Source organism: Dunckerocampus dactyliophorus, chromosome 15, assembly GCF_027744805.1.
Source record: "Dunckerocampus dactyliophorus isolate RoL2022-P2 chromosome 15, RoL_Ddac_1.1, whole genome shotgun sequence".
In the NCBI taxonomy this organism is placed as follows: Eukaryota; Metazoa; Chordata; class Actinopteri; order Syngnathiformes; family Syngnathidae; genus Dunckerocampus; species Dunckerocampus dactyliophorus.
The window spans coordinates 4,217,053-4,235,388 of NC_072833.1; the positions used below are offsets into that span (position 1 = coordinate 4,217,053).

Below are 18,336 nucleotides of genomic sequence, written 5' to 3' on the forward strand. Positions count from 1 at the left end.
ATGACATAACACACTAGCCTGGAAGCACTGAGATTTTATGGTGTGAACACAATGCTGAGGGTGCCCCCTGGTGGATGTAAGACGAGAAAATTGTGCTACCTGCTTGTGCACCTTCTGGCTTCACAGCTACACAATGCTCTTTGACAGCTTTTTATATGCACACACCAGTAAAAATAAGCAGGAAGTGAACTGCCATGTGTTTTTAAGGGACCTGATCAAAGTTCTCAAGTGGTACGTGGACCGCATTGTGGATGCCGAACATCAGGATCACATCCAGCAGGTCCTCAAGGTGAGAAAACTCTAGCCGACTACCATCTGGTGTTATTGTCTGTGTAGTTAAGCGATACGTGTTGTGTTCCTGCTGCCCGTCAGGCCAGCGAGTACATCTTCAAGTACATCATCCAGTCCCGTCGCCTCTTCTCCTTGGCAACAGGAGGCCAGAGCGAGGACGAGTTCCGCGTCTGCATCCACGAGCTCTTCATGTCCATCCGCTTCTTCCTCTCGCAGGAAAACAAAGGCACAAGTGCGGTGGCGCAAACGCAGGTGTGTGTGTGTGTGTGTGTGTGTTGATACTGTGTATGGAAAAAATGATTAGACCAGCCTTGTTTCTTCAGTTTATTGATCCATTTTAATGCCTGGTACAACTAAAGGTACATTTGTTTGGATAAATATAATGATGATAACAAATATAGCTCATAAGAGTTGAATTTAAGAGTGTGTGTGTGTGTGTGTGTGTGTGTGTGTGTGTGTGTGTGTGTGTGTGTGTGTGTCAACTATTCCCTCCACATATTTCCTCACTCTGGCATAATTGAGTAATTTCATGCTACTAGAGGGTCTGGAGTGTGTTGAAGCTTTTTGGCTTTTCCCAACGGGAACTGCGAGAGTAGAGGGAGAGGAGTTTAAAAAAAAAAAAAAGCAAACAAGATGAGGATGCCAGGAATAATTGAAATTACAGACTAGGCACAGCTGTCTGGGGGGGGGGATACCAGATTATTCCCCTCTCTCTCTGCATTGTTTATAATTATTGCTATTGTTGTTGAATTATTATTATTAATGTTTATGTATTTTATTAGAATGAATTAGATTCATATATAAATTCTATTTTAATACTGTGCGGGGGAATACCTGATGCCCCCTCGGTGTGTTTATTATTATTGTTAGTCTGTTTGTATTATTATTGTAAATTGTAATTCATTATTTATTTATTTATTTGTATTACAACGACTCACATTCTTATGTAAATGTATTTATTTAAATAATTAATGAGATTAGACTTTTTAAAAATGTGATATTCTCTAGCAACAGCCGTCTGGGGGGGGGGGGGACGTATTATTATTATTTTATTTTTTAGAATGAACTACATTGTGTTTAGAAGTGTAATATACTGTTTTTGTGTGAACATTTGGGAAAGGAATAAGACCACAATCCACAATAATAAAAGAATAATGTAAAAGTAATTGAGGAAGAGTCAAGGGTCAATAAAATGTAGTACTGTCATTATAATAAATATAATTTCAAAAATGAAATGAGTATAAGTCAAGTTAAGTGGGAATATACAGCAAACACAAACAAGTATAAAGTAAAAAATGATGGAGGAAAATGCGAAGCAAGAATCTGTAACAAATACTGGCAGTGGTTCATCTATTAACATTTTAATTTCGTGCTATGTGATCTGCTGACTCCCCTTTTGTTGGAAGGCTGCTGTAAAATACAATTTCCATGCTAATTTGCAGCTTCAGTGCTGTCAGCTGCCAAGGAAGGATACTTTTTAGGGACGTATTTTCTGATTATAATGTAATCGTCATCCATAACTGAACCCGTCCTGCACAGGCGGTCTTCCTGCGGACCTTCCCGGCGGTCTACGGCGAGCTCCTGAAGATCTTCACGGTGCGAGAGGTGGCCGGCTTCGTCAGAGAGACGCTGGGCAGCCTGCCTACCATCCTCCACGCCGACTGCCCCTTGGAGGCCGTCAAACTGCAGTGCCTTGCCAAGACGGTGGAGAGCCAGCTTTACGTTAACCCAGGTGAACCACCTGTTCAGTACTCACACGCTGTTCTGCTGGATATCACCATAGTAACAACAATTCTTCATACAGTATGTGCCTGTGGGGACTAAATGTGTTCTTCTTATTGCAGAATCGAGGTGCATCCTGTTGCCAGTGGTGCTGCGCATCCTGCAGGCCCACATGCAGGAGCAGAAGGACCTGGTCATGTGTGCGCGAATCCTCACCAGCATGCTGTCGCTCATCAAGAAGGAGGAGAATGGCACTTCTGTGAGTATTACGCATTTTAGACAGGAATGTTTACTGCACTTGCCAGTCAATGTGATGAATGTCATCTGCAGACACAAAACCAGATCATCGTCATGATGGGTCTGTATGATGAAGATAGCACATAGACGCTATGCATAGCTCACTTCCTCACAGTGTTACCAAGTAGCCCGTCATGCAGTTTTAAAAACAAATAAAGCATCTCAGCATAACAAGATGGCTCCCCATCTTGGGTTTAAGGGTGCACGAGTGAATCCCGGCCATCGTAACGGGAAAATCACATGAAAGCTGCAGGAATTCCAGTAATATCCTGGCAACAGCAGCTTTTATTTTCTGCAGCGGTTACGGTCAGTTTGTCGTGTCACGGCGATGCACCAGGGCTGCTGTGCACTTCACTAATGAGAGCCATCAATTTAAGCAAGTGGGCACGGTGCCACTTGCGCTCACTCGAGCATGCAGTGAAGGACACACACACACACAAACACACACACACACACAGAGCAGACGGGCAGCAGATTTAAAGAGATGCGACAGCGGTGACAGCCATTGTGCCAGCCTGCAGCTCCTTCTCATTATCGCTCTCTCCAAAACCTCTGTCTTGTCAGGACGAGACACACACACACACACACACACGTTTTTTTACCCATTATTTGTACTTTATTATTTATTTGGCATGATTTCATTACACATGTGAAAATATTATGATTATTTGTCTAATTAATGAAACATTGACAATTACACAAAGTTTCCCCCGAAATGTTCCTTTAGGCATGTGTGCATCTCCTTGGCTTTACAGGAGCCAATCACCTCTGAGGAGGTGGACCTGATAGTGGAAAGCCTGCTGGGAGTGTTGCTAAGGACCATCCTGGAAATCAGCAACCGACCACAGCCTGCTGGGCCTGCGATGAGACTGCAATTCCAGGATGTCACTGTATGTCTGTGTGCGCGCGCGTGTGTGTGTGTGGGTGTGTGTGTGTGTGTGTGTGTGTACGCGCGTTATATCCAAATTGTTTTGGGCTTTGGCAAGTAATTATGGATTTTAAATGGAGCTGCTGCACCGGCGACTATAATTGTGCCAACAACATTAACACAAATGGCAGTAATTAAGATTTATAATACAACATACACTCGGGGGCTTGTGATGAGATTCTCATCGCTACATCCTGAAAGATACTCAAGGAGGGGGAAGGAGGGAGGGGAGAGGATTCAAAAGTATCCACATATCTTGCAGCTGTCCAATAAAGTTAATTAAGGGCAGACATTTAAGACACTTCATGTCCTTGAAGCGAGTGTGCAGCAAAACACAACCAAGTGTGCACACATGGAACGTTTGATGATGATGATGTTTTTATTGTGTGTGTGTGTGTGTGTGTGTGTGTGTGTGTGTGTGTGTGTGCTCCATCCTGCCAGGGGGAGTTTGTGGCGTGTTTGCTAGCGCTCCTGCGACAGATGAGTGACAGACACTACCAGCAGCTGCTGCAGGCATTCAGCAGCAAAGATGACTTGAGGGTACGACCTCTCACTCTCTACTCATTGACTGGGTTATTTTGGGAATGCACGCACACTAACACAGTTGTGCCCCAAAGTATTTATTAATGCTGAGAAACAATGTTATTGTGCATGTGTTTTTTTTGCTCATTTTAACGTCACACATTTTATTGTATTTATGATACATACAGTATATGATATGAGTATTCACTGCACACCCCTGTTCAAATGCCAGGTTTTTGTGATGTAAAAAAATGACAGCAAGACAAAACATCTCACAACTTTTTCCACCTTCAATGTGACCTATAACCTGCACAATGCAAGTGGAAAACAAACAGAAATCTTTCAGGGAGGTGAATTAAAAATAAACAGCTGAGATAATGTGGTCCTATTCATAATGTATTTCTTAAATTAAAAGTATGTTCATCTTAAAAATATGATTTTAAAATAATTATTCTATTTTATAATATTTTATTTATTTTAAATTATATTTATATTTATTCATTATAATATGTATTTATTGTTTATTTAAATAAAAATAATTTATTTATTTACTTAATATTCATAACTTATTTAATTCATTAAAATATGTATTTATATTAAAAATATTATTATTTTTATTTCACCACTATTACAACACTGGTTCTGTTGCTACTAAATAAAATAAATATTTTATTTATATTTACCTCAACACTTTTTAACACAAAAAACAATGCAAACACTGAGATTTATTTATTTAATATTCATAACTTATTTCATTGATAAAAATATATATATTAAAAATGTGGTTTTTTCCACCTCTGCACTACAACATTGGTTCTGTTGCTGCTAAATCAAATATTTATATACACAGTATATATGATATTATTTAGATTTACCGTATCACATTTCAACAAAAAGGTTGTTTTATTTATTTACTATTCAACTATTACAACATTGGTTCTGTTGCTGCCGTGTTGTGCAATATACTTATTCATAAATCATCTTGTGGTGGAAGACAGCTACGTATTCCTTTTGGCTTGATCATGTTTCCCAAGTATTAAAGTTCAAATAGTAAAGTTTTTTTTTCACGTTTTGGAAATAACAGTGATTGCCTGCTTTCGATTACCGCCCTGTAAAGATGTTTGTATTCTATTTCATCCAGGACTTCCTTCTTCAGATCTTTACCGTCTTCAGGATCCTAATCCGGCCTGAGATGTTCCCTAAAGACTGGACGGTCATGCGGCTGGTCACCAACAAGTAAGACGCGCTGTCCGCCTGGTGGCTGGTTGTGTTATTACAGTCTTTTCACTGCAAAATGTTGTGTTTCAGTGTCATCATCACCACCGTCCTCTACCTCTCCGACGCCCTGAGGAAAAACTTCCTCAATGACAAGTTTGACTACAAGGTAAACGGGAGATTATTTCAAAATAAAAGCGGACAAACTGCAATTGATCCGTGAATTTTTGGGGTGTTTTTCAGGTGTGGGATTCCTATTTCTACCTGTCTGTGTTGTTCATCAACCAGCCCTGCCTTCAGCTGGAGTCTTTCTCTCCCTCCAAGAGGAAGAAGACTCTGGAGAAGTAAGTTGTGACTTTCGATAAGCTCCGTTGAAGTGTGCAATGTAAACATGTGATGTTCTTTCATGTTACTTTGTTAAGCATGTTCAAAATAAACTAAACCATTACCGTTGCTACCATGCCGTTCAGGTATGGAGACATGAGGGTGATGATGGGCTGTGAGATCTTCAGTATGTGGCAGAATTTAGGTGAGACCATCCGAGAATGTCTCATTATTTATGCACACATGCATAATTACACAACACATTCATAATTAGTGTCCTAGTGTGTCTATCCACACAGGTCATTATAGTTGCACATTACTTACAGACACATCTTCAAGGGAGAAGGGCATTAAAAAGTATTCAGGAACAAAAAAGTGTCCAGTATGCTCTGTATCGTTCAATTTGTGTGCCTAACTGCTTCACAAGTGCAACCCAATGGATTATTGCGGCCACTAGGTGTCGCCAAATAACCAGCTACCACCCCATTTTAACGTTATTTGGATATATAATTCGCACCTGACTAGAAGTCACAAGATCAGCCAAACCATGAAAAAATGAGCGACGTATAGTCTGAAAAATCCTGTATGTAATAATATTTAAATTCTTCTCCAGGGGAGCACAAGTTGAGCTTCATCCCGGCGATGATCGGCCCCTTTCTGGAGGTGACGCTCGTCCCGCAGCCCGACCTGAGAAATGTGATGATCCCCATCTTCCATGACATGATGGACTGGGAGCAAAGACGCAGCGGCAATTTTAAACAGGTACGCAACTCCTCACGCACGAGCGACGGCATGAAATCACTTTGAACGGCTAAGAAGGAAGCGGTGGGACATGTTTTTGTTTTGAACAGGTGGAGGCGAAGCTGATCGACAAGCTGGACAGCCTGATGTCGGACGGCAAAGGAGACGAGACGTACAGGGAGCTCTTCAACAGCATGTGAGTTATGAAAAGGCGTGTTGGGCCCTTTTGCTGCCGCTAGAGGGCCTACCGATGTTTTTTTGCGGGGGGTTTGCTTTTAAAGATACCATATTTTATTAATTTGAAATGCGTCTCAGAGATTCCACCAGAGTATATTGTAATAGTGCTTTCAATAAGCCTGACTGGGAACACGCCGTTTTCTGTGTCTGTAGCTTTAATGCTAATGAGCTTGTCCAATCCTGCGTGGCTCCAGGAAACACTGTTATCCACTTTTCATATCATACACACTTGTCAACGTAACAGATGCCATACATCACGTACGACAACGTAACAGTAACAAATACGACAGGAGGACACAGATGTTAGTAAGCTATAGTGCTAACATTATACTCACATCATGCTAGGTTAGGCCTATTTGCTGAAGAAAAATCAAATGATCTAACTTACAGCTCGCATGTCTGTAGCCGAGTGGTGGTTTGTTGGCAGAGCTTTATTTTAAGATGTGTAGTGAAGCCTTTTTTTTTTAAACAATTGAGCGCAGTGATACATTTTCTCATATTTTATGCCCATAAAACAAGCTCTAGGGACACACTTTACTGTTAAAATATCATTTAAAAAGTCAACTTTGCATTAGACGGGACAATATCATATTAATATTAGCACTGATCAATCAGGAAGGAGAAGGGGCGGGGCATGTGCCAACAATGCCCGACAACTACCATGATAATCTTGATTCCAAACATGCACATGGAAGGTTTTTAGCAGGATGCAGGAAGAGGTTTTTGGTATCCTAGCAACAATAAGCCCCCTAGTAACAAGGGTGTGGGTGCCACTCTTTATTAAGTGGTGATGTGAAATACATAAATGGATGCATGGTCAAAAAGGTAAGCATTCATCTTGAGTCATCTTCACACACACTCGTCTTTGTCCGGTCTTGGTCCAATCAGTCCGTGTGTTTCCAGGTTTGTGCTCTGCATGCTTTGTTTGTGTGTGTGTGTGTGTGTGTGTCTGTGTGTGTGTGTGTGTGTGTATCCCATATCTTGGGCAGGATTTAGTGTAAATATCATGAAGGTTTCAGTGTATCAAAGTGTAAATTTGCATTGTGTATTTTAACTGCTGCTTCGTTCATAGTGAGTCACCATTACCGCACCACTCTGCATCATATACATCTATATATGTTAACAGTATATTTTAATAAAATGTACATAAGCATTACATTGCTTTAGCTGTGATTGCATTTGCAGCTAATGTTTGCAAACCCTTGCTGTTTCCGTAATTGTGGAGTTTTGAAAGGCGATCTGACCAATATGAATCATTTATTTATTATGAGCATCCACTAACCCCAACACTAACCTGTGTGATATGGAGTTTTTTTCAGTTTTTTTATGGAAAAATTAAATAATAATAATGGATTGACTTTATATAGCGCCCTTTGACAAGGTACCCAAAGTGCTTCACAGTGAAGTGAACCCATTGTTCATTCACTCCTCAGTCAGTCACACACTGGTGGTGGTAAGCTACATCTGTAGCCACAGCTGCCCTGGGGTAGACTGACAGAAACATGGCTGCCAATTCGCGCCTACGGCGTCGCCGACCACCACCAGTGTGGGCAGCACTGGGGGCAAGGTGGGTGAAGTGTCTTGCCCAGGGACCCAACAACAGTGCGAGGATTGACCCGCCAACCTTCTGGTTTTGGATGACCTGCCCAAATATATAAAGTCAACTAGAATATTCATTGAATTTTTCCTAAAAAGAAAAAATAAAACTCCATAGTGTGAGTGTGTGTGCTGATATTAATCGTATTAATTTATCCTGCCTACGCTTTCCTGCCTGGAGTAGCATTCCTCTGTTTGGTCCGTACCCTAGGTAAGATGCTCTTCTCTCTGTGTGTCGTCTTTGTTTAGCAAAAACAAAATGATGGTGCCAGGGTGACACAATGGCAACTGCCGTCCTCTGATGTGTTGCTATAAATAATAAGTGTCTATATTGTACCTCTTTAGCCTGCTGAAGAAGATCGAGCGCGAGACCTGGAGGGAGAGCGGCATCTCCCTCATCGCCACCGTCACCCGATTAATGGAGAGGCTGCTGGACTACAGGTGAAATAAATAAAGCCAACAGTCGTTGTATCACGGCTAAACTGAATGATTTGGTCGCAGAGACTGCATGAAGCTGGGTGAAGTCGATGGCAAGAAAATAGGATGCACCGTCAGTTTGCTGGTGAGTAGATGCAGATCAAGTAGCACGATCAAGATCTCTCATGGTGTGTCTTCTCTGGGCAGAACTTCTACAAAACAGAGCTGAACAAGGAGGAGATGTACATCCGCTACATCCACAAGCTTTACGACCTCCATCTCAAGGCGCAGAACTACACAGGTGACCTCTATCACGCGCAGGCACACTGATATTCCCGCAAATGTGACATGTGTATTTGCTTCACAGAGGCGTCCTACACCCTGCTGCTGTACGACGAGCTCCTGGAGTGGTCGGACAGGCCGCTGCGGGAGTTCCTCAACTACCCCATGCAGAGTGAGTGGCAGCGCAAAGAGTTCCTGCACCTCACCATTGTGCAGAACTTTGACAGAGGCAAGGTGAGGCAAAACGAGCGTCCCCTGCTTGGGCTTTTAGGGTTGAGGCAAGCGAAAAATTTGACTCACATTTGTGTGCCGTCACAGTGTTGGGAGAACGGCATCATCCTGTGCAGAGAGCTGGCGGACCAGTATGAGTCCTACTATGACTACAGGAACCTCAGCAAGATGAGGGTCAGTTAGTTTTGTTTTTATTCAGTGTTGTTTTTTTAATTCATATATATATATATATATATATATATATATGGAGTCTTTGCTTTATCTTTGTATTTGTGTGAACAGATGATGGAAGCCTCTCTCTATGACAAGATCATGGACCAGCAAAGGCTCGAGCCGGAATTCTTCAGGGTCGGATTCTACGGGAAGAAGTTCCCCTTCTTCTTAAGGGTGAATACGTTTTTTTTTAACATATAGAATACGATTTTTCAAACACATTAACAGGATTAGTACCCTGCTTGAGGTGCATTGAAGTGTGGCATGGCTCAGGTGGTAGAGTGCTTCCATCCTCCCGTCCTCCCGGTCAATTTGCCACAAGATGTAAAAAATCATATCTTGTGGCAAATTGACCTGTTTTAATTAAAAAAGGCTTAAAAATAATAGAAAAAAATGAATGGCAGCGAATTCCCTAGGATCACTTAATTGGGGATGCTCTGTTAGATACTGCATTTCTATTATAAAGCTATTTATTCTATTCAATTACAACAAATCTGTGACAAAACATAATTCATTCATAGCATAAATGGGAGCATGATAATAACGTACATAAATGACTGCACATTTGGAGTTTAAGTATTTGAAAGTGCTTGAATTTGACTTTGACAAAGTGTGAGTTCTCCATATGTTTTGTGAGAATAACTTGAAGACCTTTGCCCCCCTGCCAAAGAAGCAATAAGCCCACAGGGAGAATTAACTTTCCTTATACAAGCGTCCTTGAGTGTGGGAGGTGACATTCACAGATCTTAGTTTAAGTGCCGTTTCATCAATGTGCAGTTGCAGCGTGCTGCCACTAGATGTCAAACTAACCCCACCGTGCCTTCGCTGCATTTTGCAGAACAAGGAGTTTGTGTGCCGCGGCCATGACTACGAGAGGCTGGAGGCCTTCCAGCAGAGGATGCTCACCGAGTTCCCGCATGCCATCGCCATGCAGCACGTCAACCAGCCGGACCAGACCATCTACCAGGCGGACGCGCAGTGTATCCTCGTATACGTGTGCATTCATGTGCTATGTGCAGGTGTTGTCACGTCATCGGTTGATGATTTGGATACATATGTTGCTAGAATACTCAATGTATATAAATAATGACTGGAAAATAAATACAACACAAAAAATAAAACTAATAAAACAATAATAAAACACAAAAATATAATTGGAAATAAAATGATTGGAATCAAAAATATAATTGACATACATAAATAATAAATATAAATTATTAGACTCTTTAAAAAATACAATCTAAATTAAAATCATTATAAAACATATATATTAAAACAAAATAAAAAATGATACAATGATTTATATTCAAAACTAAAATTGTCAAACATAAATAATAAATATAAATAATTAGAACCCCCCCCAAAATAAACATATAAATAAAATATAATTACTAGTAAATAAAAATATATATAATCAAAATTAAAATAATTACAACATATATATTAAAATAACATTACTAGATTAACAAATAAATAATAAATAAAGAAAGAAAAGATGAGAACCTAAAAAAAATTAACATATCTAAATAAAAAATTAAAAGAAAGACACTAGAAAATCTTGGTAATTCCGTTAAGTCACAATAAGGAGTGATTTGATGATGCACGTGTGCCCCCTTGTGGCTGTATATGGTATTAGATGACGACATAGCCAATCGTTTGGACGCTTAGTAAGTGCTATGATCTTCTAGCAACGCCACCATTGATTGAATTTGCGATTTCCTTGTAATGCTTTCTTTAACGCCCCGCGTCCAGACTTGCAGATCTACGCCGTGACCCCCATTCCCGAGAGCCAGGACGTGCTGCAGCGAGACGGCGTGCCCGACAACATCAAAAGCTTCTACAAGTTCAATCACATCTGGAGGTTCCGTTACGACCGTCCCTTTCACAAGGGCACCAAAGACAAGGAGAACGAGTTCAAGGTACGCCGTTATGATGCATACTATATTAGATATCCATATCTAATATATTATATATACTGTAGGGATTCATGACAATGAGCCCTTTTATGTTATGTTGCTGGTGCATCTTGTGCAGGTGCAGGTATTTGTGTGGCACATGTATTATTCATCTTGGCTCTTGTAGCACTAATTATTGTCAAGAACCGGGATGCACAGCTTAGCAACTTGAAACACACTCTGCACGTCTCATTGTGCTTCTGCACGGGGCAAGATTCGTCATCTCAATATGTAATCTAATGTGTGCCTGCTGGGTTCATATAGAGGTTCATATTGTCACCTTAAATAGCATTAAATCACGAAAGGTCGAATGAGTCGGAAGACCTCGTCGTCATCAGTGTGAACAGGTCTTGTATGCCACAGGAATGTTCATTCAAAATGAGACGCGGTTGTCATTTGCATTCCTTCAAAAAGCCCCAGTAATGGCAAAACGTGACACTTTTACTATTACAGACAAAAATGCCATTTTTTTAATCCCACATTTCTCTGAGCATGAACTAATGAACTCCTGTTGCATGATAAAATTTCAATTTGGAGGATTGGCTTTCAGGTTTTATAATTGTCCACCAGAGGGCACCACCTTTTCCCAGTCAAAGCATGCAGCAAAATGTGTTTGTTTGTTAATATTTTACTTTCTTTTTTCCACATAATGGCCGTTAAAAGGGTTAATACTCATTTTAATAATTGTGATTTTAGGTATAAAGTGTTTGTATGTTCTCTATAAGCGGCATTATGGATTATCCTCACTGCCCTTTTTTGTAGCATTGTTAGGGAGTGAAGTGTACTTTTGTAGTTATTGTCCATATCTCCACACAATAAGCTAGTTATGGTGATATCAGTGAACAATAGAGCGTATGGAGTGATTTTGGTCCGGAACAAATGTTGCTTTATTTAGTATTGATGTATTTCTTGCCACTTTTTGTTGTGTATTTTTAATGTGAGATTTCCAGTTCATATTGTCATCTATTATGACTCCAAGAAATACTTTTGTTCACGCTGTCAATGTCCATGCCGTCAATTTGTAATTGCGCATGCGTATCCTTATTGCACTTACCAAATCGCATTATTTTAGTTTTACTGTTTTTATCAAACCATCTTTTTAGTAAAGTTAATTCATCTGTGAGCTTCAGAACACAATGCAGTTTTATCATCTGCAAATTATTCTAGCATTAGGTATTTCGTGACTTTACATGGTATGGATAAAACAGTTGTGGTCCCAGTATTGACCCCTGGGGTACGCCGCACGATATATTTAAGCTGGCAGATGTATATTCCCCTAGCTTCACATGTTGCCTCCTGTCTGCTAAATAGCTTTTAACTCAGTTTAAGGCTCACCCTCTGATCACACACCTTTCTAGTTTTGTAATTAGGATGTTGTGATTAATTGTATCGAAGGCTTTTGTTAAATCCATAAATACTGCAATTGTGCACTTTCTGTGGTCTATAGGACGCAGTTAAGAAAAGATCTAAGAAAATATGTTAATAATAATAAAAAAAACTATGACCATATTATAAATTCCTCCTTTCACTGCAATACTTTGTAAAATGTGTTTTATGATCTTTGTCATTCATTATGTTTACAATAGCATGGTAGCAAGCACTTGCTAGCGCTTCCACTACGCTGTCAGAGCGACCTTGTGGGCGGAGTATCGACGAGCAGGCAAACATCAATTGATGATAGCAGATATAAGATGTGACATGTGACCTCCTCCTACACTACAAGTGAATGTTTGGCTTCCCCATGCTGCATATCTGTCATTGTTTATTATTATTATTATTATTATTCTAAGCGCACGGTGCTAATTGCTGCGTGCGCCTCTGCAGAGCCTGTGGGTGGAAAGGACGACCTTGACCCTAGTCCAGAGTCTTCCCGGCATCTCACGGTGGTTCGAGGTGGACAAGCGAGAGCTGGTGAGTTGAACAACGGGACGACGCTGTAATCCACTTTTGCAGGTTAGAGGAGTGTCATCCAATAGCGGCGTATTGATCCAAGCTGTTGCATTGAACAATGGTAACAGCCTCGGTCATGAGTTTGGGCTTATTGGCTACATCGAATCACCAGCACTGCCTCTTTTGGACGGCGTGCTAAACGTCTAATTGCTGTCATGACAAATGTCCAATTTTTGTGAGGAATTGACTTTTTTTCTCCCCCCTTCGGCTGAAAAGCTTTTTTTTTCTTGTCGCTGAATGCATTTCCGTGCAACATAACATATTGTGTTGATCTGTGCATATGCATATTTAGAGTGTTTAGCGCGCTGTGAAATTGTGGCTTATAAAAGCAGCAATGACGGCTCGGCGGTGCAATAGCGTATGAAATATGGAAGTGGCAAAAACTCCATCAGGGAGAGGATTAAGCCGTCGGTGCGACAAGGCTGCATGCAAGTGACCCAATACTATTTTACTGTTGCAAGCATTGCAGTTTATCTTTAAACAGGCCGCACTTGTCACAAGATGAATGGGAAAGGTGATGATACCCACTTCCTGGCACACATCGTGTTGCGTTTGTGGCCCCCAAATGACTCCTCTGTTCGCAGCAGACAGCTTTGTGTTAATTGGAAAGACATTAATCGCCCTGCGATATGCATTTAAAGTCGGGCAATTTAAACTACACTTGATCATAAACGCAGCACAATCCTGAAGTTGGCGTTCAATTAAATCAATTAAAGTTAGACAAGCTCATATCAATTGTTAACGCTGCTTCAATCTGGAGCTGTTTGGAACACATTAAAGACATTGATTGCTTACTGCCTCAAGTGGCCGAAAAGTGATTCAACACTTAGGAGGCTTCTGACATCACTGATGCGGGAACATGCAGCCGCACAGACGCTCCCTTTCAAATCACGTTCAAAGCGAAGACTTCAAACTGCCTGCGAGTCTTTACAAGGTGACAATCGGTCAGGTAAAAGCCGATTGATGATCGACAATCTTCCCCGTGTGTCGTCACGTGATTGTAAGTGCTTGCGTTGAGTACCACAGGCAAAGTTTTCCAACTTTACATCACCAGCCAAATTATAAGCAAGCAGACGAAAACAAAAGCAACCCGTCAGCGACTGACGCACGAGTACGTTACGAAACAAGTTTTGATTGCAACGTATTGAGAGGGGTGTAATATTTGACTGCGCTTATGCATATAATGTAGTATGATAGCCATACAGGCAGAATGTTCGATGCAGCTGTGCAGGTGTACCTAATGTTGTGGCCAGTCAATGCACGTCACTGTCACCGTCTGTGTACTGCCAACTGAAAATGAACAAAATTCTGATATCGTTGGTAGCACGCCTGTTTTATGATGACTTCGTGGAATGAGACAAAAACACACTTCAAGGAAAAAAGCGGCCATGCTACCCCAGTTGAGTTGCGTAAGTGACTGAAGTCTGTTGTCGAATGCACCGCGTACTTTACCCAACAAGTTTACCAAGTAACTTTAGATACAAACCGACATAGAGGCGAGCTGAGGAAAACCTAACGAAGCGGAGGCAGCGGGCAAGGCCACACCTGCTTGCACCGGGTACGTGAATGAGGCACCGATCAACTCCTCTGTAGCGCCAGCCTGCACAGCGAGTCTCGGTAGGGGCGGTCGCCGTGTGTGATTGGCGTGGAGTCTGAGTACACAATGAGGGTTTTCTTTCGGCACGATTACGGGTAATGACGAGATGTACTCGTTTCATGCTCGCATTCGGCAAAAAAATGCATTATCTGTAACGGATACTCGTCGGCTCATCCCTAATTAATAACATGACAAGAGGCGTGCCATATCGTATGCTAAGCGGAAGATGAATGCAAATTTTGTCGTATTTTTGTCACTAACCAAAAAAGGCGCTAACCGAGGTTCCACTGTATTATAATAACGGTTTGACTACACTTGTCTTGTGTTGTTTGCTAAGTTTTTACATGAGTTTTTGAATTACACGTTTTATATTTGAATTCTAAGCTATAAGAAGGCTTCTTTACACGTTTTTACACAAAAAAATATACATTTTCACCACTCGAATTTTAGGTTTTAGACTAAAAAAAAAAGGAAACCAATCGAGGTGAGCGATAAACACAAAAGTGCGGTTAAAAAACACTAGAAACTAGCCTGGACTAACATCTAAAATAAATGATTAGCTTTATTGTTATTACTGTTGTGGCCCATTGACTGCTTCCCATTACAACCCACAGCAATCATAGTTAATAAAATATTAACATTTTTTCTAACAATCCAATAATGAATCATGTTTTAAAAAGGTGTATATTTATAGTATATTATTTCTGTCTCCACAGGTGGAGGTGAGCCCGCTGGAGAACGCAATCGAGGTGATCGAGAACAAGAACCTGCAGCTGCGCACGCTCATCACGCAGTGTCAGAGTCGGCAGATGCAGAACGTCAACCCCCTCACCATGTGCCTCAACGGGGTCATCGACGCCGCCGTCAACGGGGGGCTGGCCCGCTACCAAGAGGTACGGCTAAATGGCGGATAAGCTTGGAGGGTTTTTAGCGGCGTGACATATGGGCGGACCCAGTGATGCATGGCGCCGGGTAAGCAGCGGGAATATACGGCACAAGGACGGCCGTATTACCCGCCCAAGTGTTTGCATCCTCTTCAAAAATCTCCCAAGTCGGAGCACGGCGTGAGGAAAAAGACCAGCTTGTAAAATGTTTCATCCTCAGCTAAGCGAGTGGACTCACTCGGTGTCGCATAGCAACCACCTTTTCCACTGAGAGGCCCCTCCGCGGACATGGTAGCTTTAGAGGGAGAGACGTGCGTGTTGTTTTTGTTTTTTAAAGCCGTGCATCAATCTGCTAATTTCCCATTAACAGCTGTGGAAGGTGCTGCAAATGATGGCAAAATCGTGCGGATTAAAATTGACATTCATGGCTGTCATTTCCACTCTTATTGCAGGCGTGTTCAGACTGTGTTTTCCACCTTTTGCTTGTTTGCTGCCTCAGTGTTTTGAGGTGTTTTGTAAGATGTTGCTCCCCAAGCCACTTAGTTATCACTTTTACCTTTGGAGAAGTTGCTTTGGGAGGACGTTTTGGTACCATCCCTTATTCATGGCTGTGTTGTTGTGAGTGAACCCACTCCCTTGGCTGACAAGCAACCCCACACATGAGTGGTCGCAGGATGCTTTACTGTTGGAATGACACAGGACTGATGGTAGCACTTACCTTTTCTTCTCTGGACAAGCTATTTTCCGGATGCCCCAAACTATCAGAAAGGGGATTCATGAGAGAAAATGGTTTTATCCCAGTCTTCAGAAGTCCAGGACCTGTGTCTTGTGCAGAAATACCAATCTGTCCCTGATGTTTTTCCTGGAGAGAAGTGGCTTCTGTGCGCCCTTCTTAACGCCAGGCCGTCTTCCAAAAGTCTTCGCCTCACTGCGAGCAGATGCACTCACCCCTGCCTGCGACTGGTGGAGCCCCGATCCTGCAGCTAAGTCAACTTTCTGAGACTCGCCCTGAAGCCTTCTTCACAACACTTGAAGAAAACTTCTCTCCTTGAAGTTTTTTAAGATCTGATGAATGGCTGGTTTAGGTGCCATACCCTTGCCTGGGAAGCCCTTTGTGTGCCAAGCAATGATGACTGCACGTGTTTCCTTGCAGAGAACCACGGTTAACAGAGGAAAAACAACAATTCCAAGCACAAGTCTCCTTTTAAAGCTTCCAGTTTGTTACTCTCACTGAGTCACGATGAGTCCTTGTCCTCCCATGTCTTTGTCAAGTCTCTCAAGTTAACCAGAGAATCTCTAACATGATGTCAGCTGGTCCTTTTGTGGCAGGACTGAAATGCAGCGGAAATGTTTTTTTTGGGGATTAAATTAATTTTCATGACTTTGCATTTCATCTTATCACTCTTCACAACAATCTGGAGTATATGCAAATTGCCATCATAAAAACAGAGGCAGCAGACTTTGTGAAGATGAATATTTGTGACTTTTGGCCATGACTGTAGACAGCTTAGCATATATTGACCTGCATTGGATTGCTTTTAGCATCTTGAATGTATCAAAGTGGCCTCACATCCCTTCATTTTTTGTATGAGGCCCTACTGGAAGGTGCTGGAGGGGATGCCGTCTTGATTTATTTCCCCTTCCCATTATTTATATGTAATGTTTTAAATCCTTTTTTTTAACACTTTTTTAAAACATTTTCCTTGTTTTGAATATGCTGAATATCACTGAATATGCTATCTTATTAATTTGGTGGACATGGACATCGCTAATTAATATTTTTGTAATGATGGATGAACAGCACAGCCATCATGCTATGTTTAGTTTGTATTTAATTTTTCACGTACAACTTCATACTTGTAGATAAAACTACTTTTATTATTAGTTACAAGCATTTGCTGTTGGAATATTTGTATCATGAACATTTTCAACTTTATTTCAGCTGTTATTTAAGAGTAATTGTGTTTACTTAGTGAAATAAATCAATACATGTAATTCTTTTAATGTGGACTATTGTTATTGTAAATATATTACTACATAAGTTTATATACAATTTCGTTTGGAATATGTGGTGAAAATATAATGATAATATATGTAAGAATAAAAATTCATGCGCAACCAGGGCAGCGCTAATTACAGTACTTGTTATGAACAATAGAATAGACAACAGACGAGCAGTATTGTTTTTGGTTTGTTTGTTTTGGACTCTCAGTCAGTCACTGCATCCCAGTGTGGATTCAGCTGAACATGAAAGACAGAAACATCTCCCGCTGTTCCAAGTTGGTGCATAACAGACATTTTTGTTTTCAACGCAGGCCTTTTTTGTCAAGGACTACATGATGAATCACCCCGAGGACGGCGAGAAGATCGGCCGCCTGAGAGAGCTCATGTTTGAACAGGTTGGTAACAGCAGATTAAATACACAATAAAGGGACTGTTTTCTTGTTTGACGTCAACAAAACATCAAAACATCTTTTTTTCCTTTTTTTGGCACCAGGCAAAGTTTGTACAAATAATGTCCACTTAATAATGCTAATGCTAACGTGTGTCCATGCCGGCCCACCAATGGTGTGCGCTCTTTTTAATGTTACAAAACATCACCGTGACTTTAAGAAAAAAAATGCCCCCTAATTCATGTCATCATCATTATTGTGTGAACCACCTCGGGCAATTTGATCTATTCCGCTGTTTTTTGTCCGCAAACTCCTTCATTTTTCAACTGATTTGCACCATTCAAGCATCAAATCGTTCGCTTGTTCGGGAATCCTATGCGACCATTTCAGGTTGTTTTTTTTTAATTCACAGATTTTCCAAAAATTCCACAGAATTTTTCCCACTGAAAATGAATGGGCCATTTTTCAAACTTCCACCATTCGCACATTTCTCAACCGATTCAACTCATTCTATCATTCCACACATCCACGGCTTCAAACT

At 41.1% G+C, this 18,336-nt stretch overlaps 1 protein-coding gene across 3 annotated transcripts in view; it reads left to right on the forward strand.

Moving 5' to 3' along the window:
- dock4b (dedicator of cytokinesis 4b) overlaps window positions 1–18,336 on the forward strand; it is a 90,980-nt gene that overhangs the window by 55,188 nt on the left and 17,456 nt on the right. For 2 of the 3 annotated variants that reach the window (XM_054800404.1, XM_054800405.1), the window contains exons 21-44: window positions 208–289; window positions 373–543; window positions 1,831–2,023; window positions 2,136–2,272; window positions 3,066–3,200; window positions 3,680–3,778; window positions 4,902–4,996; window positions 5,069–5,144; window positions 5,219–5,319; window positions 5,446–5,504; window positions 5,913–6,061; window positions 6,151–6,236; window positions 8,058–8,084; window positions 8,219–8,314; window positions 8,375–8,435; window positions 8,498–8,591; window positions 8,658–8,806; window positions 8,891–8,977; window positions 9,086–9,190; window positions 9,855–9,996; window positions 10,769–10,935; window positions 12,796–12,882; window positions 15,235–15,411; window positions 17,718–17,801. In XM_054800404.1, the coding sequence (XP_054656379.1) occupies window positions 208–289; window positions 373–543; window positions 1,831–2,023; window positions 2,136–2,272; window positions 3,066–3,200; window positions 3,680–3,778; window positions 4,902–4,996; window positions 5,069–5,144; window positions 5,219–5,319; window positions 5,446–5,504; window positions 5,913–6,061; window positions 6,151–6,236; window positions 8,058–8,084; window positions 8,219–8,314; window positions 8,375–8,435; window positions 8,498–8,591; window positions 8,658–8,806; window positions 8,891–8,977; window positions 9,086–9,190; window positions 9,855–9,996; window positions 10,769–10,935; window positions 12,796–12,882; window positions 15,235–15,411; window positions 17,718–17,801 (2,659 nt within the window). The remainder of the gene's footprint in view (window positions 1–207; window positions 290–372; window positions 544–1,830; window positions 2,024–2,135; window positions 2,273–3,065; window positions 3,201–3,679; window positions 3,779–4,901; window positions 4,997–5,068; window positions 5,145–5,218; window positions 5,320–5,445; window positions 5,505–5,912; window positions 6,062–6,150; window positions 6,237–8,057; window positions 8,085–8,218; window positions 8,315–8,374; window positions 8,436–8,497; window positions 8,592–8,657; window positions 8,807–8,890; window positions 8,978–9,085; window positions 9,191–9,854; window positions 9,997–10,768; window positions 10,936–12,795; window positions 12,883–15,234; window positions 15,412–17,717; window positions 17,802–18,336) is intronic. The other variant, XM_054800406.1, reaches the window with a different exon arrangement.